Raw genomic sequence first — 27,324 nt, 5'->3', positions numbered from 1 at the left:
GTATTAATACTCAGCCTTCTCTGACCCCGCCATGTGGAAAAAGCCCTGATCTGGGGGGAGGGAGGGGGAGCGAGGGAGGACAGGTGTGACTCAGCAGCACCTTTATTTGATACCTTTAAAAATGGAGGGCAGCATCTCTCCATGTGGGTTTGAGAAATCTTTTCTGTGCTTCAGTGTTGTTTTGATTAACGGGGATGGAAGGCTGTCAGCAAGGAGGATTTGGTAAACATCTCACGGGAGATTAACAAGGAGGGAGTCTTTTCAGCGTGTGTGTTTGTGTGCAGGAGAGAGAGAGAGAGAGAGAGAGAGAGAGAGAGGGAGGACTTCCCAGCGTGGGGCAGAGGGAGGGGGTGAGCTGCCTGGTGGAAAGGACCGAGATGTCCTTCATATAAACCGGTGACAGAGTGTCGAGCGGCGGTTACAGGGATCACAGCGCAGCACGCAGAGAGAGAGAGAGAGAGAGAGAGAGGAGGACGTAGGAGCAACGAGAGGAGCCGCTGGATTTACAGCACAACACCAGAGAGACGGAGGAGAGACTCAGCTACAGGAGAGCTTTAAAAAGAGAGGAAACTAATCCACACTGAGCATCTTTAACCCACCGACAGGTAGGAAATACACAATGATCCTGGACTGATTTTACCACAAAGATTAAGAATGATATGCTCTGTTAGGATGCTACATTATTAAGGATATATCAGTAAATCTGAACTGTTATTTGGGCTGTATTATAAAATATTGTGGCACAGCTGCTACAGCCAATGACAAAAATACTCTGAAGTGCCTGGAGGTCAGTGAAAACTCACTAATGAGCATCACCACACTCCATAAGGGGGGGAAGATGGTTTTTTTTTTGGCAATTTATCCTCAAGGTTAATCTGACAACTCTGAATTTAATGCATTTTAACTCTTGTCTTATTTTAAGGTCAAAAACGCCCCGCCTCAGTCAGTGTTCTTCACTTTTGTCGCTCTTCTTTTTCATTTTTATCTCATGTTGTTTATTCACAATGTAGGTAGGAGAGAAAATGAGTGGTTTTAGTTGAAATCCTCATTTTGCATTAAAGATTTATTCACAATATCCCTATTCTTTGTGAAAAACTTCAATTCATCTTGTGATGGGGAGGTTGCATGAACAAAATGTGTTTAGAAAAGTGAAAAAAAGGCATTTTGATCAAATACAGAACCTACAGTGTGCCTTGCATTGCTTTTTTATGAAGAAGTTTGATTTTTTTAATCATATATTTTGGATTTAACTTCTTTTTTTACTCATGCAAACACCTCTAAACAACATGAATTGAGCACCTGTACGGGCACTATGAGGACTCAGCAGCACTTCTGCTCTTAACTTGACCGTTCCCTTTAAAAAAATGCATTTATGGCAGTTCATGCACATTTCTGTGACGTTTTAAATCTGTATGACTATCTCTTACAAAAATACCATTGCAGTAACTTAAGCAGTATAATACCAACAATAAACCCTCCATAGAAGACAACCACCTTACACTTAAATGTCTCTGCAGGGTGTGGAGTGAAAGTTTAGTTTATTTGTAGACGTCTTATATCCCTGAGATGTTCCTGTCACAAGCAAGGGATAAACGTAAGACCCCATGACCTTGACCTCTGACCTCCAAAATCTAATCACTTCATCCTTGAGTCATAGCGGACGTAAGTGTGAAGTTTAAGAAAATCCTTTCAACAACTCGAACAGACGGATGGACAGAAAACTGAAATACCTCAGGCTCTGGCTGTCACTGGTATTTAGGTATAAAAATATTTGCTCTGATAAATATATGACTACAATGATGCCTGTAGAAAAAGGAGTGGTTTCTGGTGATTAAGGGCAGTGATTCTGCACTGTAAAGAGAGAAAACTCAAATATCAACCAGGTTTGTGATGAATGATAAGTTGTTTGTTAATGCAAAGAAAGATTTGGGGCTTTAAATCTGATTTAGCTGCAGAGATCAGTCTTTTTCACCCTTAGGACAGAGGCAGTAAACCTAATATCAACACTACACAGGGTTTATGAAGGATTATTCCCATATCAATTCAAACCTTTATTCTGAGAAGGACGTTGAGGTTTCCCTGATTTTTAATGACACAGAGATGCAGAAAGAAACTCGTATAATGAATCACAAAACAACAGAAGAATAGATATCACATAAAAAGGTTAGAAGAATGACAGAAACAAAGTTATTCTGTCAGTTCTCCTTTTCCTGGGTTTTAAAACTGCTTGAACTTGCAGCTACCAGAGCATTTATTTTAATAAAATAACCAAAAGTACAAAAAGATATTTTCTAAGGGGTTAAACGCTGTAATACTCGATGTTTAAACCTTATTTTGTTTTTAAAGCTTAGGGATAGCACAAATCAACTCCTTGACTATGAACTACGGCTGGACAATTTAGAGTAAAAATATAATCTCTATATGTTTTTTTTCCTTTGGCCAAAAAAACCTGGTACAACAGTCACAATACCAGAACCATAAACTTAATAATTCTAGTAAAAATCAAAATATACTGTAACTTGTTCCATACCACAGCAACTTAAATTTGAAGTCACAGACGCCCAATATGTGATGATTTTTTGTTTTTAAGTTGTTAAAAATGCAAACTTTTACACACTTGGAGAAAATGACCTCTACACTGCATCTCCAAAAGGAAAGAGGAGAGAAATATTGGAAAAAATGGGATTTCCATAAATGAATAAATTCCTTATTTTCATTTCAGATTGTCAGACTAGGTTCATAGGCGCTGTGTGTTGTGTCGTTTATGTTTACTTTTATAATTTTGAGATTGTATTGTACCTACCCTCGTCCTCATCTGCTTTATGTTCATTTATATCAAAAATAAAAAAATAAAAGATTATAAAAAATGTTATACACTTAAAAACCACGTGTTTTAATATAATGAAATTCAGATTAATAATGATCAGTGGTATCAAAAAGTCTAAAATGAATTTCGCCCTTTCTTCTTACCAGTTGCCTCGTTTTTTTCCAAATGTTGCCAATACATTTGTGCAATTTACACATTCTGCAAGAGTTTTCATGCAATTTTTGATCATTCTAAACAACACATCACTCAATATTGGATTTCTAGGACTTCTATTTTCATTACTACATATCAATATGATTTGATTTTTTCTTCTAATGATAATGAATACAATGATAATTTCCATTTAGACCAAATATTTCAAACTGATCATTTTGAGTTTTATAAGCGTATTAGAGTCAAACCACAGAGCTTTAGACCTGACATCTATTGTGCTTTTCTTGGCTCAAGATAATCTGAATGTATGAAAGGATATTGTCTTACTCTATTTATCTTTAAATTATATTGATATATCTTGAAATGTGATATATCTGCCAGCCCTACCAAGAGCTATACATTCAGATTTGCTGTAAAGTGTTAATAGTATAAAGATAGCCATGAAAATAAGTTTAAACTGGAAATAAGGAACCAAAACTCCCTGTATTTCTGCCATTTTCACTACTACTTGATTTTTCTAACATGTGTATATGTTAATCTAGTTATGTGAGGTCAGGCTCACTCCTGACCTGTTTAGGACCATGTTGCGACGTCGGGCAGATTTCTTAAATTCGTGACATGTAGGCTACACATCGGTCCGCCTGCCCGTCAGATTAAACATACAACCACGCATGTCATCCTGCTCAGCACGGTGCTTCAGTCCCACCTAATTAGCCTCACCCTGGCTGTACTGGGTCACCACATACAGAGATAAACAGGCTGAGAAGGACGTCTTACTCGCACATCATTACTCACCATAGGGCTGGGAAATATGTCAGGATTTTAGATGTATCAGTAGAATTTTAAACAAGATATAGACAGTATTGTTTATATCAATTTAGTTTATGTGGCATTTGAATAACATTACAAATGTCTTCTGACTTTATCCGTCCATTTTTGAGTGCAATGTTAAATTACTTAATTAATGATCCCAGGCCTAATGCTCTGTGTAAAGATTACTGCAGTCAGGCCTAGAAATATATTTGAAATGTTTGGTCTAAACGGGGAATTGTCTTTTCAGTTATTTAATTGAATTTAGGAGCATTTTTTATCACTAGAAGAAATCAAATGATACCTGCTACCATTGCAAAAACAGGAGTCCTAGACACCCTATACTGGGAAGTCAATTACTGTTAATAATCACAAACTGCAGTCAAACTCCTGTATATTAATTGTGCAAAAACATTGGAATGTTTGGAAAAAGAAGACGTGGATGTGGTTAGGAGCGAAGGTGCTTGCCAGTTCCGCCTACTTTTCCAAATCTCACCGACGTTTTAGTGCAATTAAGACAGTTCTCTGTATTTTTGGTGGAAACTCTGAATACATTTTTGCTCCTTCTTAAACCAGCAATCATCACAATAATGTAAATTAAATCATAGATATTGATCATTTGAAAATGTTATACAATTGTGGCATATGTACAGGAGTTTGTCTGCATTTTTTGATAACCTAAATAGAAAAATGTTCCAATATTGGTTTTCTGCATCTTCTTTTTTGTTGCTATTGTATCAACAGGTTTTAGTTTGGTTTGATTTTACTAGAAACTATTAAAAGTTTATAATTCTGTTTATTAGTTAAGATAAATATTGTGTATTACCGTTCAGCTAAAAATATCAACAGCAGGAACAACTTTATATACATAGTTCACACCTCATTCATGTATAAATGGAAGTTTTGTGTTTGTTTTAAAAAGAATGATTAATGCTATTAAACTAATAAATGCCTGATTAAAACTAACTCTAAAAAATGTTTATTGCCGCATCCTCAGCTTCATTTGGAACTCACTGGAACTGTCCATTGTGCTGATCTCTTTTCAGACCTGTAAACATGGCGGTGACCTTTCACCTTCTGCTGCTGATCTGCTCATATTTGACGGCTGCTCTCATTGGTGGAGCTCAGAGCTCAGAGGGGGTGTGTCTTCAAGACGGAAAGCACAAGGCCACGCCCAGCCCAGAGCCACACCTGAGGGAGTGTGGGCTGTACGCTGACAGTGAGTGACTGTTGTTTTGGTTTGATTCACAGAGGACTGTGAGAAAACCATTTTACATGACTTTGGAGCTATTTAAGGACCTCTCATTGCCCAATACTGCAGCATTTTTAGGTTTTATTTCTCAGGTTCCTGTATGTTCAGGTGTTGTGTGTCATGTGTGTGTCCTATATTATTCTGCCACTGACATAGAGCTGCCAAACTTCATTTTTATCATTTCTATACCAGTGGAAATAAAGATCTATTCTTGTCTAAATCTGATTAAATACAGATCAAGTTTTTCTCTCTACTGTTGCCCAGTTTTTTGCTTTTGGCAGCTTTATGTTAGTGATCTGTTAATATATTACTAGCAGTGAAGTCCAAACTGCTCTGGGCTGATTTCCTGTATTTGGCTGATTATCTGTCTGTTTTTTTTAAACTGACAGCCTCATCTCATGCATCTGATTGACCTAATGTCACAAGGAATAAGCAATCAACACTGAAGTCACACTTTCACAGAGCACCACTTCCTGTTTTCCCACTGCTTGCCCAGTTTCATTTCTAGTGTTTTTAATTTTACTTTATTATTTTTAATCACTGTTATTCAACGTATACAAGTTATCAAGCAGTCTCCCTCTTTAGCTTCTGAGCTATAATTTGGCTACAAAGTAATCCAAAAGTGACTGCATAAATATTCACCCCCCCTTAAAGTGACTGCCCTAAATCAACAGAGGTTCAGCCAAGTGGTGCCAGTAGTCTTAAAATTAGTGAAATGGGGATCACCTGAGTGCAGCGAATGTGTCTCAGTGATTGCAGTATAAAGACACCTGTGTCTGGAAGGTCAAGTCACTGGTAGCCAGTATTCCTGGCTTCCATTACATCAGGAAGGCAAAAGAACACTCCAAGCAAGTCAGAGAAAAGTTTATTGAAAAGTATAAGTTAGGGGGTGGATGCAAAAATATTTCCAAGGCTCTGAACATCCTCCAGAGTTCAGATAAATCCATCAACAAGAAATGAAGGAATATGGCACATGTGTGAATCTGCCTAGATCAGACCATCCTCACAAACAGAGTGAGCGTGCAAGAAGGAGACTAGAGAGAGAGGCCACCAAGACACCTATGACTACTCTGAAGGAGCTCCAAGCTTCAGCAGCTGAGATGGGAGAGACACCAGTCAAAGCTTTATGGGAGAGTGGCAAAGAGAAAGACACTGTTGAAGAAAACTCAGACTCCAGAAGGCATGTGGGAGACTCCATGGTCAAGAGGAAGGAAGTTCTTTGGTCTGATGAGACTAAAATGGAGCTTTTAGGCCATCAGATGAGACAGCAAACACTTGACATCACCACAAACACACCATCCCCACTGTGGAGCACGGTGGTGGCAGCGTCATGCCGTGGGGATGCTTCTCGGCAGCCAGCTCTGGCAGGCTTGGTTGAAGATTTATGTTTCTGCAAGACAATGAGCCGAAGCATACAGAGAAAGCTGCAGAGAAATGGGTGAAAGACAGCAAGGAAAATGTTCTGGGGTGGCTGAGTCAAAGCTCAGACCTCAATCTAAAAAAAGAATTTGTGGAAAGACTTATAGAGGGCTGTTCATCTCTGATTAAGCTGTTTTGCTCAAGCAGTATGGAGTAAAATAGCAGTGTCCAGATGTGCAATCCTGATTGAGACCTATCCACACAAATCTGTTTTCGCTTTGCACTTTGACAGTTATTTTTATTTTTTTAGTCAAAAAAGCCATACCATATTGATCATGATTGATTTATAAAATCATAGGAGGGGTTAAACATCCAAGGGGGTGAGTACTTTTAATAAGCACTGTATGTGGGAAAAATTAAAAATTCATTCCAAACCAAAGCTCAGGTCTCTCCCAGACTGCTTCAGAGGAAATTACACCTCCTAATTTAGTGTAATTTGTATGCAAGTGGTCATGAGTTTGAATAGGAAATATTTGTTGCTTTTTATGCAAGAACACCAGTCATTTTCCAGACATTAGAGCTAGACATACAGTGCTTAAAAAATGTATGAGACCACCCTAACCCTAACCAAAGTAAGGTTTATGCCACAGCTGCCCTAAATTAACAGCATTGTAATTACCAAAATCATTTTTTATGTTTCTGCAATGGTTAATACACCAATATGTAGAAGCTCTTTAACTCAAATGATATTTTTAATGCTAAAATATAATTATTGTTGTTATCCATGAATTTTCAAATTTACTGATTTACAAAAAACTGAAAAAATACTAAAGCACATTATCATTTCTTGATTAAAATGTAAAATTATAGTTATTTACTTGCATTCCTGACAGAAAAATGAGTTTTAGTGGTTGAATGTTATGCTTGATTCATTTCTGACTTCTCAGAGAAGCCCAGTGAGCCGGCTCAAATTTGGGTGAATTCAGTTTGAAATTCCTCATTCCTGTTCAAAATGGTAAAACGTGGAGAGCTCACTGAAAATGAAAGAGTCCGCATTAAAGCACTTCATGATGCTGGATGGTCTCTGAGACAAATATGACAGGTGGTCTAATACATTTGTTAAGCACTGTACATAAAGTATGGAAATGCTGGCCTCTTAAGATATCTGATACCGCTGATTCAGTGCAGTCTGTAAAGTGTAAATTGGATTAATAAGGTGTTAAATTGCACCTGAGCTGTGAGGGTCTGTGGCACATATGAAGGTGTCAGCGAGTCCAGCTGTGTAAATTAATGTCCTAATGAGCGCCCTTGTTACACATTTTCTCTTCTTTCCTGCTCAGAGCTCCTATCGCTACATGTCACTTTCACACATTCATACACAGATGGCAGAGGGTGCAACTCAAATGTGTCAGTCACACTGATCTAAATATATTCACACTGTGATGGTTTTGCCTTCAGAGCAGCTCCTTAGCCAGCAACACTCCAGCACGTAGAGAGCAGGAGCAGGCATCACCCCGCCGATCCATCGATTACAAAAGGACCCTCTCTATCAGCCAGCCTCAGCTGCCAGTGAATTAATTACTGCAGCAGCAGGTTTCGGACTGTCTGGAGCTGTTATGCTGAAAATGGTATTGCATCTGCAGAGTCTGAGCTTCATTATTAAGTGGAGAAAGAGCCGCCCTCTCTCCTCCCTGCCTGTCTTTTATATGTAGTCTGTAGTGAATGCTGTCAGCATGATCACTCGGCCCTGCAGCAGAGAGGAGGTGCTAACAGCTCCTCTACAATTAGGCACATTTAACCAGCACGGAGTGGCACAGCTCTACAGGTGTGCGAATGCTACTAGCATAAAATCCATTGTTAATCAGACCTGGATGGATACTGGGCAGTTAGTGATGAGATGTGATGCACCACTCTGGTGCTATCACCTGCAGGGATCCGGTCTTTGTGAGTCCGACTCTATGTATTGTCAAGCTGTGATGAAAATTTAGAGTGTAATCTCCTGACTGAATGTGTTTCTGTCTTTGCCGCCGACAGATAGCTGCTGCACGGATGAAAACATCCAGGATATCTCTCACATTCCCACCGACACCAACAAGAATGAACCCTGGGACAAATGTGGACCCCTGAGCACCGAGTAAGTCTCAAAGACTGGACCACATAAATCCTTTAATCACAGCTTTTTTAATTTCACACTGCATTATCCATAATGTGTATATCCTTTATTCTAAATTGACTTCATGGCTCTGTATTTAAAAAGTAAATGGACTTGAGCTTGTATTTATAGCTTTCTTGTGACATTATGCAATCATGGAAATGTCCCAAAGTGGGAAAGATCAGCTTCCTACTGCTTTAAACTAGAGTTCACAGTTTTGGTTGCAGAAAAAAGGTTATTTCTCTGTAATTTAACCTGTGGGGTACCTCAAGGATCCATTCTAGGTCCTGTTCTGTTCTCCATTTACATGCCACCTCAGAAACACAACCTCTTGTATCACTTCTAGGCCGATGACACTCAGCTTTATCTCTCAACCATTCTCAGGTCTCTCCAGGGATGTTTGATAGGGTTCAAGTCAAGACTGGTCCACTCTAGGGTCATTTTCACACCTGATAGTCTGGGGGACTCGGTCCATTTTGGAACAGGAATGGCAACATTGTTGCACTTTCCTTTGGTTTGGTTCACATTCACACCGCTCTCTTGGTCAAACAGACCAAACTGTCTGAACACCTACAACCTCTGCCCGCTAGGGGCGCTGTCGCCACGAACAAACGGCGACCACATCTCCACATGGGATCTCTGGAGCTCAGTCAGAGTGACCATGGTCGCCTTTCTTACTAAGGCCCATCTCCTCTGATTACTCAGTTTGGCCAAGTAACCAGCTCTAGGAAGAGTCCTAGCTGTGCCACGCTTCTTCCATTGGAGGAGGCCACTGTACTCTAGGGCAGCGGTTCTCAACCTTTTCAGCTTGAGACCCCCAAAATAAGGGTGCCAGAGACCGGGGACCCCCACTGTACCTGAAGGTGACTGAACACAGCCATGCACAGAATTAAAATACTTTAAAAAGAGCTAAAATTGGTTAATAATGGCAAAAAAATGTTGGTAAAGGTGGTGAAACTAGATTTTAAAAGTAGCAGAAATGGGTAAGAAATGCCAAAAATTAGATATAAGTAGCAAAAAATGGCAAAAATTGGTTAAATTGGCAAAAATGGGCATATCAAGTGGTAAAAGGAGATTTAAAAGTGGCTCAAATGGCGTTGAAGTGGTAAAAATAAGTGGAAATTTGGTGAAACAGGATGAAAATTGATACAAACTGGCAAAAAAGGGTTAGCAGAGGCCAAAATAGTCAGAAACAGGCAAAAATGTGGCTTAAAAAGTGGTAAAAGAGGTTAATAGCAGCAATAATGTGTCAACAGTGCCAACGATAGTCAGAGAGTTACAAGATTTGGTTTAAAAGTGGCAAAAACAGGCAGAAGAAAGTGGTGGAAAGGGTTAAAAATTGACAAAAAAATTGGTTTTAAGTTGAAAAAATATGTTAAAATTGGTAAAATTGGTGTAAAATGGAACAGTGTGATTCAAAAATGTTCTTAGAGGCATCTGGAGGACCCCCTCTCAGTGTCTTGCCACCCCAAATGGGGTCCCGACCCCAACCCCCCAAGGGGTTGAGAACCCCTGCTCTAGGGAACCTTCATAGCAGCAGAATTTTTTGCAGCCTTCCCTAGATCTGTGGCTTGACCTTTGGCCAGTTCATGGGAGCTAGAACTAACAATAAGGAATTGGGATTGGACTTAATTTCATGGGCTCTACAGACTTGAAACAATCAGATAATTCAAAGAACTTTACATTACAAAATGAGAGTACAAACTGCACCATAAGGAACATGAAAAAAGAAAATGCATGTAAAAATCTGTGAAATACATGAATGCAGTTGGTCAGTGGTTAAAATTATGTGACTTTACTTTGTTCATGACGAGTTTATTCATCTGTTTATTCTACCTTCTTGACCCCCGTCGTGCAGCGGATGGCGGTACGACAAACAAACAGGTTCTTCTAGAAGTTTCCTCCCACTGAAAGGAAGTCTTTTCTTGCCACTTGTCCCATGCAGTGGCTCATTTAGGATTTATGTCGGATCTCTTTAAAAACACGCTGAAAAAGTACAATCTGACCTATGTTTAAAGTGGCTTAAGGTATCTTTAGCTGTTGTTTGGCACCATATAAACAACAAGTGATTTAATTGATTAATCCCGCCACTACCGTCTAGGCTGGATTTATCTCTGTGTTAATGGGTTAATCCCGGAGTAGTACAAGATACCTTGGAGCAGAATTAGGGCAGAGTGGCAAAAAAAGGACAGGAGAAGGATGTCGGAAAAAGTATTAGCACAAGGAAAGAGCTTCTCAGAGACCCACACAGGGGATTAGAGACATCAAACTGCATTAAAATACCAATGTTAACTCCTCTGTGGAGTCATCTTCAGCTGACTCAGGCTTTAAGGTCAGTAAAAGTTCACTTTGTTTGCCTGACTGTTCCCCGTCTCTTTTTTCAGGTGTGAAGGCTTCCTGAAGCGCGTGTCATGTTTTTACCGCTGCTCCCCAGACGCCGCCCGCTGGCCGCACCCCCACCGCCGCTCCTACATCCAGGCCGTCCCGCTCTGCCACAGCTTCTGCCGTGACTGGTGAGGCCGCAAAAACACGACTAAAACAAACTAAAACAACCCCAAAACAGAACGAGTGTCTGTCTGTACGAGGTGTCAGGAGAGAGATTATCAGCCAGTGGAACAAGAGCAGACTGTGCTCTATGTCACAGGTAATAAGGTCACATAAATCAGGGTTTTCTTACAAAGTAGGGAAGCAAAACTCCAGAGATGGTGTTCAAAGAAACCTCTGAGGATTCCTGGGGAAATAAGAAAGAGCCTTGAGTCGTGTTATCTCTGATTTTAGACACAAATAGGACTCTTTACCAGCACACCCTCAGGATAGTTCAAGATAAGTTTAAGACTCTTCTGTGATATTTTAACACCACTTAGATAGAAATTTAACAGCCTCAGTGGGCCTATTAGTTAAACCATGAATTACATAACCTGAAATTAGTATTGGTAGTTAGATATTGATAGAAACTCCAAAAAATGGATTAGGTTATAAACATTTTAAAGATTATAAATTAATTTACTGGATGGAAATTATGCACAAAGATGCTCTCAATCAAAGCAAAAGTCAACAGTAAAGGTTGCAGGGAATTATGGGAGTTATTCCCTGCTACTTCAGCCCCACCCTCCAATAATAGAAAACAAACCGATACAGCAGCAGAACAGCAGCTTCTAGCTGCAGTTCATGCTTCCTTTAGTTTTTAATGCATTTTAAAATTCCACTACTTTGCATTCAAAACTGTTTTTGTAATTTTTACTTTTTTGTATTGTTCAAAACCAAATCTGTTTTTATAGGCTGATCAAAAATGTTAGCATGAACTAAAGCAGTGAAAAAAGAACTTGGATGGATTGAAAAGGAAATAAAGGAACAGTAAAAGGTAAATGTTTGATATCACAAGATGAGATTGACTTCTGACTTGTCCACTGAGCTGTCTGTGATTTTTTTTAAAAGTGAAATGAGACTTAAGGAGCAGTGGTGCTCTTATTTTTCATCACTAAGGCTGCAGGGAGACGCTGACGAAGTATAATCAAAGTGTGCTGAAAGGAAAAAAAGGAAAAATGTTTGCACTGATTGGGAACACTAGTTAATTAAGAGGATTAATCCTACAGTCATATCGGCTGCTCTATGCAATATTCTGAACTACTTTTTCTTCCCTTAGGATATTTAAAGATAGAAATCAAACCCCTAGTTTATCAGACACTCAAGAACTTGTGCTTGGAATGCAAAACTCTAAAACTTGGTTAAGCTCATCTTTAAAATTCAGGCTAGCTGTGCAACGGCTATTTCACACAAAAATACACATTTTCATAGGTTGCATCTGTGTCTCTAGGTTCGACGCCTGCAGGATGGACCTGACATGTGCTCGTAACTGGGCCAGAGACCCCAGAGGACAAAACTGCACTGGAAACTGTGTCCAGTACCAGCAGGTAGGCCTGGAACTAGGGCATTTATGATCCACTGCCCACATAACTTTTGTTTGTTTGAGCATCCTGACTTAGCAGGCGATATTGTCCATCCAACATTTTTCCCCCATCTCTTCTTTGGCTTTTCTGGGTTTAAATCCTTTTTTACAGACCTTAAAGCTCAGCATCTGAACCATGTCAGTGCAGGAAGGAGGTCAAACACTGAGAGTGTGGAGTGTAAAGTTAGCAGAGTGGGTAGTGAAGGGTTAACGGTGCAGGGCAGTGCTGTGGTCTGAAGCATGAAAAGGCCTGACCTGCTCCAGTGAACAGAGACCAGCAGAATGGTTCAGAAAGAGAACGAATTTATCCATCTATCTATCATCTAATTTCTTTCTTTTTCAATTTTTATTACAATATCTTACATTACTTTTAATTTCATGCAAATACCCTCCACTAAATTCTCATTCATTTTTATGCTCCTAATACTGATCTACTGTCTTATCTTTGTCTTCTCTTTCCTTTCATTCTTTTTCTGTCTATCCTAAAGTCTTTCTCACTTCCTCTATATTTTCTGGTGTGCTTCTTCCATAAAATGAAACCAGTTCAAACCATTCAGACATCAAATATTCAGCTAAGTTAGGACAACATTAGTCATGACTTTTCTAAGGTATGACATTCAAACTTTTAGAGATATTCAGCCATTTCTAAAAAAGTTGGGACAATTAAAATGAGTGGATGGGACGTTCTAAACAGGCACATTTGTGTTTGGTAGATTATTTCCTTGTTGTAACAGTGCTTCTTGACAATAAATCTTATACCAGTGGAAAGCCTGTCAATTTCCCTTTTAAATGGTGCCACATTTATAAGGAACATGTATTTGTGGGATGAGCAGCAGAGCTGAGTATGTGGGTTGCACCCATGAAAAATTAGTCAAATCTTCTCTCTTTAACAGCTTATTCTGCTGTTTCTATTGACTTGTTTTGAGCTTCTGGTACCCTCAGAAGGTGCCTGAATCAGACCTGATTGTCAGCACCTGTGAGCATGGGCCCTGCTGAAGAATCGACATGCCATGTTTGTGTGATCTTGATAGGACTGGCGAAATTGGGCACCTTCAAGCTGGTGTTACACAAAAAACAAGTTGCGGCATCATTTGGAGTGAGCCCTAGAACCATCTCCAAACTGGGAGATGTCAGTAATAGGCCGCAGTGGGCATCCAAAGAAGACTGTTTCCTTACCCTATCAGCACTCAGGAACCATAGGCTGTCAACTAAAGATTTGCAGGATGACAACTCTCTGCCCAAACAATCCAGAACAGACTGCATGCAGGTAATCTCCAGTCTCATAGGGCTGCCATGACTGCCCTTCAGTGTCAGACTGTTTATGCTGGTGTCAGCAACACATGCACTGGAACCTGAACATGTAGAGGAATGTTATGTTCAGTGATGAGTCCAGCAGCTGGATTATAAGGTCAAAGTGAGGAGAGGACGTGGTAACACCATGCTGATTGCTGGACCAATAAAGTAACATCTTTTGGTGGAGGCAGTGTGATAAAAAACAATGCCTGTGTCCGAAATCACTCCCTATTCACTTTATAGTGCACTATATAGTGAATACGCCATTTTGTAGTAGTGTCCAAATTCTGAGTGAGTATTGTTATTCACTATATAGTGCACTCATTCTATCCCACAATGCATTTTGAAAAGTGGTGAGCAACCGATGGTCTCTAGCCCAGCAATATTTACAATCGTGCATAGCGGTTGCTGCTCTCAAACATGACGGACGAATGAGAGGAGCAGAGGAACACATATAAAAACTTTATTTAATACTTTTTTGTTTATTGGTTTTAACCAAATCTGTAAGAAACTGTTGAGGATTTAAAACAGAGTAACTCTGAGGGTTACAAGATATGAGACCATCATCTTTAAGCAAAAACAAGTTACATTACACAAAAAATGTACACTATTTTGCCACTAAAGACACAAGCTTTTTTATCTCTTATTATTTCTATTTTTGGGGGAAAATACATCACATTTAGTGCCAATTTTCAGTGAAATTCTACAGTTAATTTCAATCCTCAGCCGTTGTCATCGAAATCTACGAGCCGTCGCTGCTAAACGTTCGAATTGTGAGACGTAACCTCCTTAGCAGAGGTAATAAACAGGCTCTCCAACGAGATAAGATTTATTTCCAAGAGGCATTGTTACAGCAAAGAAATAATCTACCATACACACGTTTTCTTAATGTTTGTGCAAAGCTTACATTTCAGATTAACATTGTTTCTGTTGATCCAAACATCATAACTTCACTGTTTCAGTCCACTCATCTTTATTTTCGTCCTTCTCGTCTCCCATCTCTTCATCCATCTAAATATCTGCCTGTCTTTCCTGTTTTCGTTTTCTGTTTCTTGTCTGTAGATCTGATAGATTATTCTAATGCATCCGACAAACTGAATTTTTGTGTCATTGTTTCTGTAAACGTTAGTGCTTTGTGTGCTTGTTTAGTCCAGCTTTCATTTCAGGCACTGCTAATGACCCAACATGAGCTCCAGTAAATTTAAGTAGCTTTTAAATCAGAGAGTATTTGAACAAGTCACGAATACAGAAATGACTCACTGCTTTCTTCACGTCCATGTTAGAGAGACTAAAAACAAAGATCTGCCTCTAGAAATGATTTTGGAGGTCACAGCTGCAAAGGATGCTTTTTGTTTTCGAGCAGCTTTATGGTGTAACCTTACTGCATTTTTGTGGGCTGCATTGAGAGTGAAAAAAAAGGAAAAATTCCCATTAAAACTGCTGTAACTGCATGATTTTTAGGCTTTACAAACATAGAAGACAGTTCAGTAGAAAAAAAAACTCATTAAAGTCTTTAAAAACCCTGAAAAGTTCCCCTGATGTGTGAATACCAAATGTTGGCATGACTTTGTTTGGAATAAATACTCTAATACAGTCAGGGTTTGTAAATGCTCTCTGCAGTAGACATCAATTTGCATAGAGACGAGCTAATGCATTTAAAGGCACACATAGGCAGAGACATTCACCCACTGCATGCAGAAATCCCTGCGGCTCTCCCTCTCGCTCTCTCTCTCTCTCTTTGTCCTCTTTGGTAACATTATTTAGCAGCCAAGGTCTTATTTATCCAGGAGAGACACTCTTTCTGCTCCGGGGTTTTGTTAGAACGGTGTTTTATCAGAACAGAGACGCTGTGAATGTAGAGGCAGATACTTTTAGTATAAAACACATTAAGAGAAGCACCTGTGAGTCAGATATGGTGGTCGATAATCTGAGGAAGAAGAACGGGGTCTTGTGAAATGTTATCTGATTAAATCTTATAGATTACTCAAGTTTTAATTACAGTTAAGATTCTGGCTTTCATGAAATCATCTTGTAAACCCAGATTTTATCCACAGTAGAACATAAACAACATATCAGATGTTAAAACTGAGACATTTACCATTTCTTGAAAAACATTAGCTCATTTTGAATCCGATTGCAGCAACACATCTCACAAAAGTAGGGACGGGGCGGCCATGTTTACCATTGCATAGTACCACCTCTTCTTTTAACATCAGTCTGTAAACATCTGGGAAGTGAGGAGACCTGTTGCTGGATTTTTTGGGAGAGGAATGCTGTCCCATTTTTGTCTGTTGTAGGATTCCAGCTGGGTCTTCGTGCCAGATTTTTCCTGTTATGAGGCTCAAAATGTTTTCTACTGGTGAAAGGTCTGGACTGCAGACAGACCAGTTCAGGACCCAGACACTACTTTTGTGAAGCCATGGTGTTGTGATGGATGTGGTATGTGGTTTAGCATTATCTTGCTGAAATAGTCTAGGCCTTCCCTGAAAGAGACGTTGTCTGGTTGGGAGCATATGTTGCTTTAAAACCTCTCTCTACTTTCCAGCATTGATAGTTCCTTTCCAGATGTTAGAGCTGCCCACGCCATAGGCACTAATGCAACCCCATACCATCAGAGATGCAGGCTTTAGAGCTGAGCCAGGAGAACAAGCTGGATGATCCCTGGTCTGTGGTTAAAAAAAAAAAAATTGTGATTCCTCTGACCACAGAACAGTTTTCCATGTTTCCTCAGTCCATTTTAAATGAACTATGGCCCAGAGAAGGCAGTGGTGTTTCTAGATCCTGTTCACATTTGGCTTCTTCTTTGCATGATCCAGATTTAACTTTGATTTGTGGATGGCATGGCCAAGTGTTCCTGAGTAGGGCTGGGCAGTTAATTGAAAATTAGATTAACTTGCAATATGGCCAGCTGAAATTTTCAAATCACAGAAGGTGCAATATTTCTATGACCGAAAATTTGTGTTATAATAGTTTAAAACTTTTTTTGCATCAGAGATGTTATGCATTACATATCATGCAATCATTTAAGTGCCATTTTTTTAGAATAGTCTACAAAATTATTTAAATTATTAAATATAAGTATGACAAAAACCCTTCAATGCAACAATTTATATCCTATGAGAGTCAAAATCATCAGAATATGATATATATATATATATATATTTTTTTTTTTTAGATTTATTTTGGACTTTTTGGTGCCTTTATTCAACAGAGGAGGATGGTGGATAGAGTCAGAAATGGGACAAGAGTGAGGAGAGACATGCAGCAAAGGGCAACAGGCCGGATTCAAACCTGGGCCACCTGCACACATGACCGCTAGGCCAGCTGCATGCCTCAGCATGGGATTTTTTTAAAGAATCGTTCAGCCCTTGTTTAGGAATAAAAGAAAGAAATAATCGCGTATCGAATCACAATCGCAATATTGTGGGAAAAAAAAATCGCAATTTCCCAAATTGTGCATCCTTATTCCTCAGCCCATGCACTGACTTCCAGCACAGAATCATGACTGTTTTTAATGCAGTGGCCCCTAAGGGCCCCAAGATCATGTGCATCCAACATGAATTGCAATATCCATTTATTTGTTGCAGAATGGTTAATGTCTGCCCATCTTTACCTCTGAGAGACTCTACCTCTCTAAAATGCTCCTTTTATACCCAGTTATGCTACTTAACCTATGTAGTTGCAAAATGCTTCTTTCATTAGCCGGTTTTTCATTAGCAACTCTTACTTTTCCAGCATTTTAGTTGCCTTGTCCCTACTTTTTTGAGATGTGTTGCTGCCATCAAACTAAAAATAGCTAATATTTTCATGAAATGTGTCAGCTTCATTATCTGATATGTTGTTTTTGTTCTATTGTGAAAAAATTGTGGGTTTATGAGATATTAAAGTCATTGCATTCTGTTTTATAACTACATTTTGCCTAGCGCCCAAACTTTTTTGGAATAGGGGTTTTATATCCATTATTATATTCCAATATCATGCCAGTCATACTGTGCATTCCCAGTGATTATTTTGGGAGTCACAATACGAATGTTTCATGCTGCTATCTCTCTAATCAACTTCAGGAACTCTTGTAACTCTCACAGTGGAAAAAGAAAAATCTTCCTCTAAATTTTTTGCTCCTAAACAGCTCAGTGGTTAAAGCCCTCTCTCTTTGTGCTCCTCTTCACTCCAGGTGAAATGTCGTGAGGTTTGGGACAGAGGAAGGCAGAAATAGAAAAGATAAGGACGTGAAGGATAGAGCCCCAGGAAATTTCACCGTCTCACTTATTCGATCTCACCGTGTCGTCTAAAGCCACTTATGATTGTTCTGAATTAGCGTTGGCAGCTAACCCTGTCTGCCCGCCCGCCCGGGGAAGGACAGAGATGTGTGTGTGTAGGTGTGTTTAGGCCCTTGTGTGTATTATATGGTGGGAGAGATAACACCCGAGTGTCAGACGGAGGGTATACAGTGTGCAGTGGAGAGAAATCCTCTTTGTCCTCTGAACACGGTAAATATATTACAGCTTTTTCCTCTGCAAGCGCCCGGTGTGACTCAGTTTTTAATCCCCCAACAGACAGGAGGATGAAAGGAAGCAGACGCTGTTGTGGGGGGGTGGAGAGGTGATGAAAAAGAGAAGAAGAGGAGATAAACAAACAAAGAGGGCAGCAATAAACAAGAGAGGAAGAGAAGCATCGGGGAGATAAAGTGGAAGTGAAGTCAGGGACAAAGCCAGCTATAGAGGGAGACAGAGCGGTGACTTGGCAGCACATCTTAATGAGAGTGTATGAGGCTGTCAACAGAGGCAGAATGGGAGCTTTAACACATGTGAGTTTGAAACTTCACTAATTAGCTTTGCCAACTATGTCTAAGTGTGTATGTGTCGGTGCTTTTACAGTTAAACAGCTTAAACACTGAATGCTGATTTGTTTTTTTGCAGCGTTGTGCAGTATTTCCTTTAATCCGCCAACGTTTCTTATTAGAGAGGAGTGTCGTTTTTCATGCTCCAGGAAACAGAACGCTTGTGTCAGCAGGATTTGGAGTTTTCCTACTTCATAAATAATGAGCGCTGTGATGAATCTACTGTCAGATAGAAATAAAGACGACCAGTGAGGTTAGTTTTAAACTCTCAAATCTTCTCTGTGACAGAAATTCATCCTACCTAAACAGAGAGTTTGAGAACTGCACCACCAGCAGGCTCTGAAAATCCACCCCACTCTCCAACTTTCAGAAAATGTGTGCTGAAACAAGCCGTTCTCAGATTTTCCCCTCATGATGTCATGTGGGGAGTTAGCCCCCCCTCACGTTGGCCCTCCCAGCTTGGAAAAAGGATCCGCCCTCCTCTCCTGATCCTGAGAGGAGGATCAGGAGAGCCACATCCATTTCCTGAGAGGGGCGGAGTCAGACAGCTCCGTAACATTTAAAGCCACAGACACAGAAACAGCAGAAACAGAGGGATTTTGACATGCAGAAATCATGATCTTTCAAAGATGATGTCAGACACTAGTTTAGCTCAGTTGGTAGAGCAGGCTCTATATACTGAGGTTATAGTCTTCAATGCACTAGTTGTGGGGGATTGGTTTCTGGTCTCAGCACATGTTTGGTGCATTCTACCTGCCTCTCTTCAGCTGTCCTATCTAATAAAGGCAAAAAGCCTTATTCAAAAAAAAGGTGCCAAAACAGGTTCATCGGTGTAGGCATTTCAGAGGTAAAATTCCACATGTTGTACCTTTAAGCAGGCAAAGCCGTTCAGATATCAGCCTGAGCTCTCCAAGGCCGTCATGTCTGATCATTTGCTCTCGGGGTTTTTGTGCAGAGGAGGTGAGGAGCGTTACAAAAGCAGACAGAAGCTGCGTTGGAGAGCAGCTGCCAGGTGCCTGCAGGCTGCTTCTAAACACCTGGCAGAGGGTGTTTGTTTTCAAGGCCAGCACTGCCCTCAGAGGCCAAAATCAATTATTCCAGTGGATGTTTACAAGCAAACATGGGATGCACTTGATGAATGTTGCAGGAAAAAATAAGAGCAATACAGTGAAACTAGTTCAATACTACTGCAAACCAGTGTGGGAAAGTACAACATATTTACACCAACATTAAACTCTGATGGTGTGGTTGGTAGATTCAGTAAGCAGCTGTGCTGAACACTGACTACTTTAACATTTTATTTTCAATATTTCTGTACCAAGGTGGTCAGTGTTTATGCATTTATCAGGATGTGATTAAGGGAAGAAATGATCACATTAAATGTTTAAATCATCAATCACATGATACTTTAAGCAGCACTAAACTTTTGTTACTGTAGCATTGCTGCAGCTGGTGATTTTACATGGTCTTCTGCTCTGTGGCTGAGTTGCTGTTGTTCCTAAACTCTTCCTCTTTCTAATAATATCACTTACACTTGACTGTGGAATATCCGGCAGGGATGACATTTCACCAACTGTCTCATTGCAAAGGTGGCATCCATTACAGAACTACGCTTGAAGCTCTTCAGAACGATCCATTTGGGATCACTTATGTTTGCAAATCGAGACTGCATGGCAACAGGTCTGATTGAAATGCCTGGATACACCATTAGCAGATATGGCCAAATACTTTCGTCCACATAGTGTAGATCAGTTCTTGCAAGGGGAACATAATCTCAAAGCGGGTCAGTGTTGTGCATCAAATTAAACCTGCTGGCTTGGAAAAACCTCCATGCTCTCACAGGCTTCAGCTGCTGCAGCCATGGAGGGGAAATGTCGCCCCCTGCTGGCCAAGTGAAATAATGCAATGCACAACACCAAGAGGCTTAATCTAAGCAGCAACACTTCCAGCTCTGCACATTCAGAATAAATATTTTACTGCACAGTTATTTTGGTTTGAATCACAAGACCAGCTCAAAAATACCCTGTTTTATTTTCTTCTGTGTGATTTTTATGGTTTGATTAAATTCTGTTTGAATGTTCTCTCTTTTAATGTGATTTTCCTTCCTTTTCCTGATGCTTTGAAGTTTCTGTAAGCTCCTTTCTTGCTGCTGAAAGGTACTTCATAAATCAGCCTGCCTTGATAAAAGGAGATTACCTTGTACCAGAGGTGATGATGGAGAAACTGATCTTTTTGAGATCCATCTTTTTGTGCATAAAGACTTAAAGTGGTTTCTTTGAGTCTGTGGCAGTTTCTTTTTGATACTTCAGGTAGATTTAAGAAGATGAGATGCAGCTTACCTCTATCTTCTCCCCAAAGGAGGAAAACAACTCCTCTTATAGATTTTGTGTTCATTTCTATGTTTAGATGTACCAGCACGGCAGGGACCTCTGCGAGAGCCTGTGGGGGGACGCCTTCATGACCGTGGAGGACGAGACCGAGGACTCCGGAGCGGAGGGCGGCGGCAGCCGTCCCTGCGGCTGCCTGACCCTGAGCCCCTCAGACAAAGACGTGATCGCCGCCCTGAGGGCCCAGCAGGATGACCCCGAGGAGCTGGACACCACCAAGAGCGGCCTGCCACAGTACCGCGCCCCCTGCCAGACCAAGCTGCCCCTGCCAACCCGGAGCATCAGGAAGGGGAACTCAGTGCTGCGTAAACGCTCCATCGAGGTGGAAGACGTGGAGGGGAGCGGGAGCGGCCTGTAGGGAGGAGGCATAGATAGAACGTTTAGGGGTTCTTGTTTAGATCCTAATGCAGAACTTATCTGGAGTTTGATCCTCTAACTAACCTTAGACCACAAACCGATCTCCTGCTTTCATTATCATCACATTCTGCATTAAATCTGGTGAGTTATCTGAACTTTTACAGACCAAACTTACAAAATTAAACTTTTAAGGCAAACTGAGTCAAATCTTACAGGGGGATTCTTGTGTTTTTCATCCTGGAGTCTGTTATAAACTATATGTTAGGGTTTGTAAATAATCCGTTAGTTCTAAAGGCTTGCATTTGGTTGCTTTAGCTTCGAATATCAGACTTCCATCACACTGTCTCCTTATGTTTAGACACAGAGGTGGGCACGCTTCATCAAAATATAACCAATAACAGCTGATCTGTTAGTTAACTTTATTAGGAATCATGTTCGTGAACAGAGCAGCTGTAGTTCGATGTTAGGAGATCCGTTCGGTGTCGACCATCATTCAGTTATATATCTATCTATATTTGACCTCTGCCTCCTTCCTCTAAAGCTTTATTCTCACATGCAGCCCTGACATCAGGGCATGCTCATTCACACTTGTCCCTCAGGAAGTTTTCCTGCAGTTCGCCCTTCAGTCTGCAGATGAGGGAGGGAAAAATTAGGAAGCGTGCAAGGAAATTTGCTGTCTGCGTGCAGATCACCCAGGGAATTTTCAGGAGCTTGTGCAAGTGTGAACAGGGCTTTAATCTGCTCAACATTAACAGAAATAAGCATTAATGTTAGTGTTAAAAACTTTATAAAGTCCAGCGATCAGCCACTGGGTCATCAGTGTGTTTAATTCTCGTTAGCAAAAAAAAAAACTGCTGTGTTTAAATATCACGCCATGCACAACAAGAAAGTTCAGATTCTTAAAACTGTGAGCATTTAAAGGTCCAACAACTCAGAAGCCACAATCTAAGCACCCGTCAGACCACTGACGAACAAAAGCAATAAGGTCTGAAAACCAGAAAAGTCACATTAAAGGATTTATTTAGCAGCACGCAACCTTACAGTTTAACAAGTCTTCTTCAGGATCGTCTGAGCATGGGGCGCAGGTGGACGAGTGGTTTAAGGTGCGCCCCATGTATGCGGACGGCCCGGGTTCGAATCCGGCCTGAGGCCCTTCACCGCATGTCTCTCCCTCGCTCTCGTCTCTGTTTCCAACTCTATCCCCCGTCCTCCTCTATCAAATAAAGGCACAAAATAAACCTTAAAAAAAAAAAAATCGTTTGAGCATGTTGGCCTGAAACATCACTAAATAATCCTTCAACAGCAGTTTCCTGGTGTGCAGACCTTCTTTATTCTTGTTCCTTTTTGCACCCACCAGAGATGTGGGCATCTTTTTTTGACATCCTACTAAGAGTCACTAAAAGCTCATTAGAAGATCTGTCCTCTCCTGTTCATACCACTCCAACAAAACGGTCCTGCTGCATCAGACAGAATCTCCAAGCTCGGTTGTGGTGAAAAAGCAAATCCCCTGCTGCGCTGGGCTGCCATGCCAAGTCAAGCCAAGCCGCTCAAATTTAATGGAAAAGCCTCACAAGATCCAACACGTCACATCCATAAAGATTCACAGATCTCCAATCATAATAAATAATAGAAACTTTTCTTGATTCAGTCTGAAAGTATGCAGCCTTATGTAGGTGAAGCAGCTTTTCAAAATAAGAGTTTCTGGGGCTAAGAGGAGCATTTTTGGCTGTTACATGAGGTTGCACGCTTTCTTACTTTGTAACTGCCATTAAAAGAGACTTAAATGAACAGAAGTTAACATGCATGTTAGAAATTAAGAGAAGACTGAATGCTGGGTGGAGATGGCTCTCATAGAATAGATCCTGCAACCAGACGTACCGGTAGCAGGAATTATTCCTGGTCTTGGCGCTGTGGTCTCTTCAGCTAGTCTATCAAATAAAGGAAAAAAATTCTTAAAATAAAATAAATGAAAAGCTTAATGGGAATAATAAAGGGATAACTGAACGTGTGCTCATCTCTGAGTTTAGGTTTTTATTGTTAATAAAAGCTAAAAAAGTAATAAAACTAGATCGCCAAAAACATCTTTGAGAACTCAAACAACAATAAAACAAGGCTTTACAACAAACATTAACTGAAACTGTACTTTGTGTTTACAGAAACTTAATAAAATCTAATAAAATTGTAGAGAAAATGTCTGTTATTTCATTGTTGTCAATTTATTTCATGTTTGCTGAGTATTTGAGTGGATTTTTATCTATTGTAAGGTTTTTAGCTCTGCTTTTTACACATTTGTTCATATTTTGTATTTGTACATATTTTACAAACATTTTCTCACTGTTTCGGTTCTTCAGTCTGACAAAGAAAAAACAAAGAAAGTAGTGAATCTAACAAACCAGCATTTAAAACTGAAATGTGCAAACAAAAAGTAAAAATTGAACAAAACTTCAAAGCTATGAAAACTTTAGTAGGAGTTAACTATTGGCTAATTATTGTAGGATTCCACTGCAGCGCTGTTCAACACTAACAACAATCTGAGCCTGTACGCCGTAAAAACATGCACTTTTATGAACTTTACTTTTCACCTGTAATTGCCCCAAAGGAATACATCCTAGTCTTTACAGCTGTGATGCAGCACAGCAAGTCTGACGCTGTTTACAATCTACCCGTCATTTACAAACACAAAAGAGGATCCAGGTTGAAAAATATAAGAATTCCCCCTTTATTTCTAACAATATTTAAGGTAAATATCCTCGTTTCTGCAAGGGCTCTGACCTAAGTGACATGTCATGTCATTTTTCACATTTGATGCACAAGCATTGAATTGCAAGCCGTAAAGAGGATAGTTTTCCTTTTTTTAATTGCATATCTGGTATAAGGTTTTAATACCAGAGTCTGACTCTTAGCTATGATACTAGTAAAACTCTGTCGTATAAAAACCTCTGCTTGTATCAGTATCACAGTGGGAAAAAGAGCTGCCCTAGGCACCAAATGTTGGGTGATTTCTTGATTTTAAATTCCATTAATTGCAGGAAAAGTCCTGCACGCTGTTGAAGTTGCATCCAACATTGCTGGAATTTTGTGCAACTAAGAGTGGTTTCACATTAGAGACCTACCCTGCAAAAACTTTAATCTTAGTGAGTGGATTTGTCTGATTTCAAGAACAAATTTACTTGTTAAATGTCTTGAATTGTGGCAGACAAACTACCTAAGAAAATACATTCAATTTAATGAGGCTTAAGCAAAATCATGCTTGTTTTATAGGCAGAATTTTTTACTTATTAAAAGCCTGTAGAATGTTGTTTTATGCTTCTAATATTTTTGAAATTCTGCAAATCTACTTCCTCAGATTTATTTATTCTGAGTGTTTCCTAACTGAGCAAAGGTATTGGGCCCAAGTCTGGGACACTTGTATGGTTCTGTCTCAGGCACAGTAGGGGGGATTATGAATGCAACTGTGCTCAAGTATGGGGTACTAATCAGTGAGGAGTGTTATAAAACCATCGTATCTGTGCAGCATTGCCTCATTTTATTGTCTGAGCTACACAGTACATGCAGAAGTAGGAAGGAGGGCATCCTTGGCATCTTAAAAATAATGAAAACATCTTTAGTAGCCTGCAGGATGGACTGCCTTGTCTGCACGGAGCACAGACAAATCTAAGCGTGAGCAGCTGCATGAGCTGCTTCCTCTTTCCTCTTTTTGCAGATTTGCAAACCATGCATGCATTTCCGCATGCATCACATGCACAAGCCTGAGCATGAGGAGCATGAGATGATGTGAAAGAAGACCATCGGGGGGGAGATTGCACTTGGGCATAGTACGAAACAATCATGCAGCATGTGAAATTATTCTTAGACTCTTTAGGGGTGTTAACTTTTGGTTGAAATAGAACTGATAGTGGTCCACTCCTGCTCTTTATTCCTAGTTTTCGACTCTCTCCACTGTCCTGTCTTTCCAGTAAAGGCATAAAAGCCCCTAAAAAAGCCTTTAAAAAGTTACGACTTAAGTCTTTTTGAAAGCTTCTGTACTTTTTAACTCCATAGATCATTAAAGCAAAAGTAATTCTGCTATTTTAGAACATGGTATCATAATTTTATTAAACGTGACCTGTATAAAAGTTCTGTTTGACTCAAACGAATCACCAGTGTTGTGACAAAGATGTATGGACTCCTACAGTATTGAGTCAAACCTGATTATCCAGCAGAGTATTCATGGCAGTATTGTTCCTATTATGTACCTGCAACAGCACTTAAACTAGCCTGCTACTCCTCATAGACACCGACTTTAATCTGTGCAGTAGTCGACCATTGGGTACTGTTGTGATGCTGTCGTACACTTTCTAATGGAAATAGTGATTAAAATATGAATGTAACCTAGGCTTTCTAAACGTAAAGGAAACGATGGAGGAATAAAAGTAGACTTGGGATAGGAAAATATATTTAAAGAGTCATCAGATGATGATGTTTCCATTATTCAGTCTTGTATCTGTTAAAGTTCTGTGTTTCTTTTATAACTACAGTATGTTGTGTGTTCCAGCAGTCAGGCTCCGTTAGACTTAAATGTTTTGTATAAAAGGAAATCGTCTGGTTTGTGGTAACTTTGCTGATTTTGGTGTTTCTGTGCTTTACATTTAAAATAAAGACGACATTTCTAAAAGCTGTCCTCAGACTCTCGTTCTTCTGACCACACTCCGAATGTAAAGTCTGCCACCAGGGGGCTCTCAATCAAAACAAAAACAAACGTACGGTGTATTACAGTGGTTTTCAAACTTTTTTCACCCAACGCCCACCTGAGATCGAGTCAAAAGCTTACAGCACACCAAATCTAACGCATGCAAATAGCCCTGTTAATTCTTGTTGAGTCAGGAACACTCTTGAGTACATTTTACCATTTTATTGCAAAATGGATCTTCAGTTTTACCTGGCAGAGAAGGCTCCGCTCTAAAGATGCTCCCTGAGTTAGTCAAGAACAAGGTTGAATTTACTGGGAGTGCGTGGTTAAAACCTTCACCTAGAATCATGAAAGACAATGCGTATTAAATACAATAAAGTTAGTTCAAAAGTATTTTACCCAAAGTAGTATGAATCTGAATATGAGGGTGCAACAAGCTTTATGCCATAAAGGAGGAGGCTGGGGTGGAGGAGGTGCATCAGCATTAAAGCAAGCATTAGTGAAAAATACTTCATATTTAAATGCACCGCTGTGTCAAGACAAAGAGTTGTGATTGGCTGTGGGAGCTGGGAGGCCATCAGCTGATCACGGCTGGGCGTACGACTACCATATCCTGCATGAATTAACGCTGGGTTTCATTTATATATTATCTTCAGTCATTGTACAGTTAAATAAATGATGCATTGTTATACAAAGGTACACCTAGATTTGCACCATTTGAGAACCACTGGTGTATTTACTACACATTTGGTTTGGTTTCTTAAAGAGTTTTATATAAATCCTGTAAACAATGGCAGTAAACAGCCGACGATGGCTGCAGGTGATCATGATAATAAGGCCAAACATCACTGATATTTTCCATCAAAATGAAGCTCAGTGAAGCTCAGACTGGCTCTGTGTGGTTGTTTTATGCTCTAAAGATAATTCTGTTGAAACACGATGCTACCCTCGCTACTCTGTTAAAGTCCTAATCACAGAATACAAATGACAAACAGAGTAAAGAGAATTAAATAAACGCTGCTCTGCTCACATATCAGCTGAGGAGCAGAACAATGAAAGGATCTTATCTCTTTAATTTGTTTCTGTATCATTTCAGCCTTTATTCAGAGACGCTGGTGAAACATATTGTTAAACAAATAAGAAACGGCTTTCTGTGAGGCCAAAATGTGACCTACAAAACTGAAGCTCCCTCTTCATTTCACTTATTAGCTCTCAGACACAAAGAGGATCTAAATATAGCTAAATCTGTATTCATGTCTATGTCAGGGGTCAACTCCAT

At 39.9% G+C, this 27,324-nt stretch overlaps 1 protein-coding gene across 1 annotated transcript; it reads left to right on the top strand.

Annotated features, from left to right (window-relative positions):
- Window positions 1-392: 392 nt before the first annotated feature.
- On the top strand, window positions 393-25,786 carry rtbdn (retbindin). Its single transcript, XM_041816939.1, has 6 exons — window positions 393-605; window positions 4,837-5,009; window positions 8,436-8,535; window positions 10,938-11,066; window positions 12,368-12,464; window positions 21,039-25,786. The coding sequence occupies exons 2-6, from the start codon at window positions 4,847-4,849 to the stop codon at window positions 21,375-21,377; spliced, it is 828 nt and encodes a 275-aa protein (XP_041672873.1). The 5' UTR covers window positions 393-605; window positions 4,837-4,846; the 3' UTR covers window positions 21,378-25,786.
- The last annotated feature ends 1,538 nt before the right edge of the window (window positions 25,787-27,324 follow it).

Source organism: Cheilinus undulatus, linkage group 21, assembly GCF_018320785.1.
Source record: "Cheilinus undulatus linkage group 21, ASM1832078v1, whole genome shotgun sequence".
Taxonomy (NCBI): Eukaryota; Metazoa; Chordata; class Actinopteri; order Labriformes; family Labridae; genus Cheilinus; species Cheilinus undulatus.
This window is presented reverse-complemented; position numbering and strand designations above follow the sequence as displayed.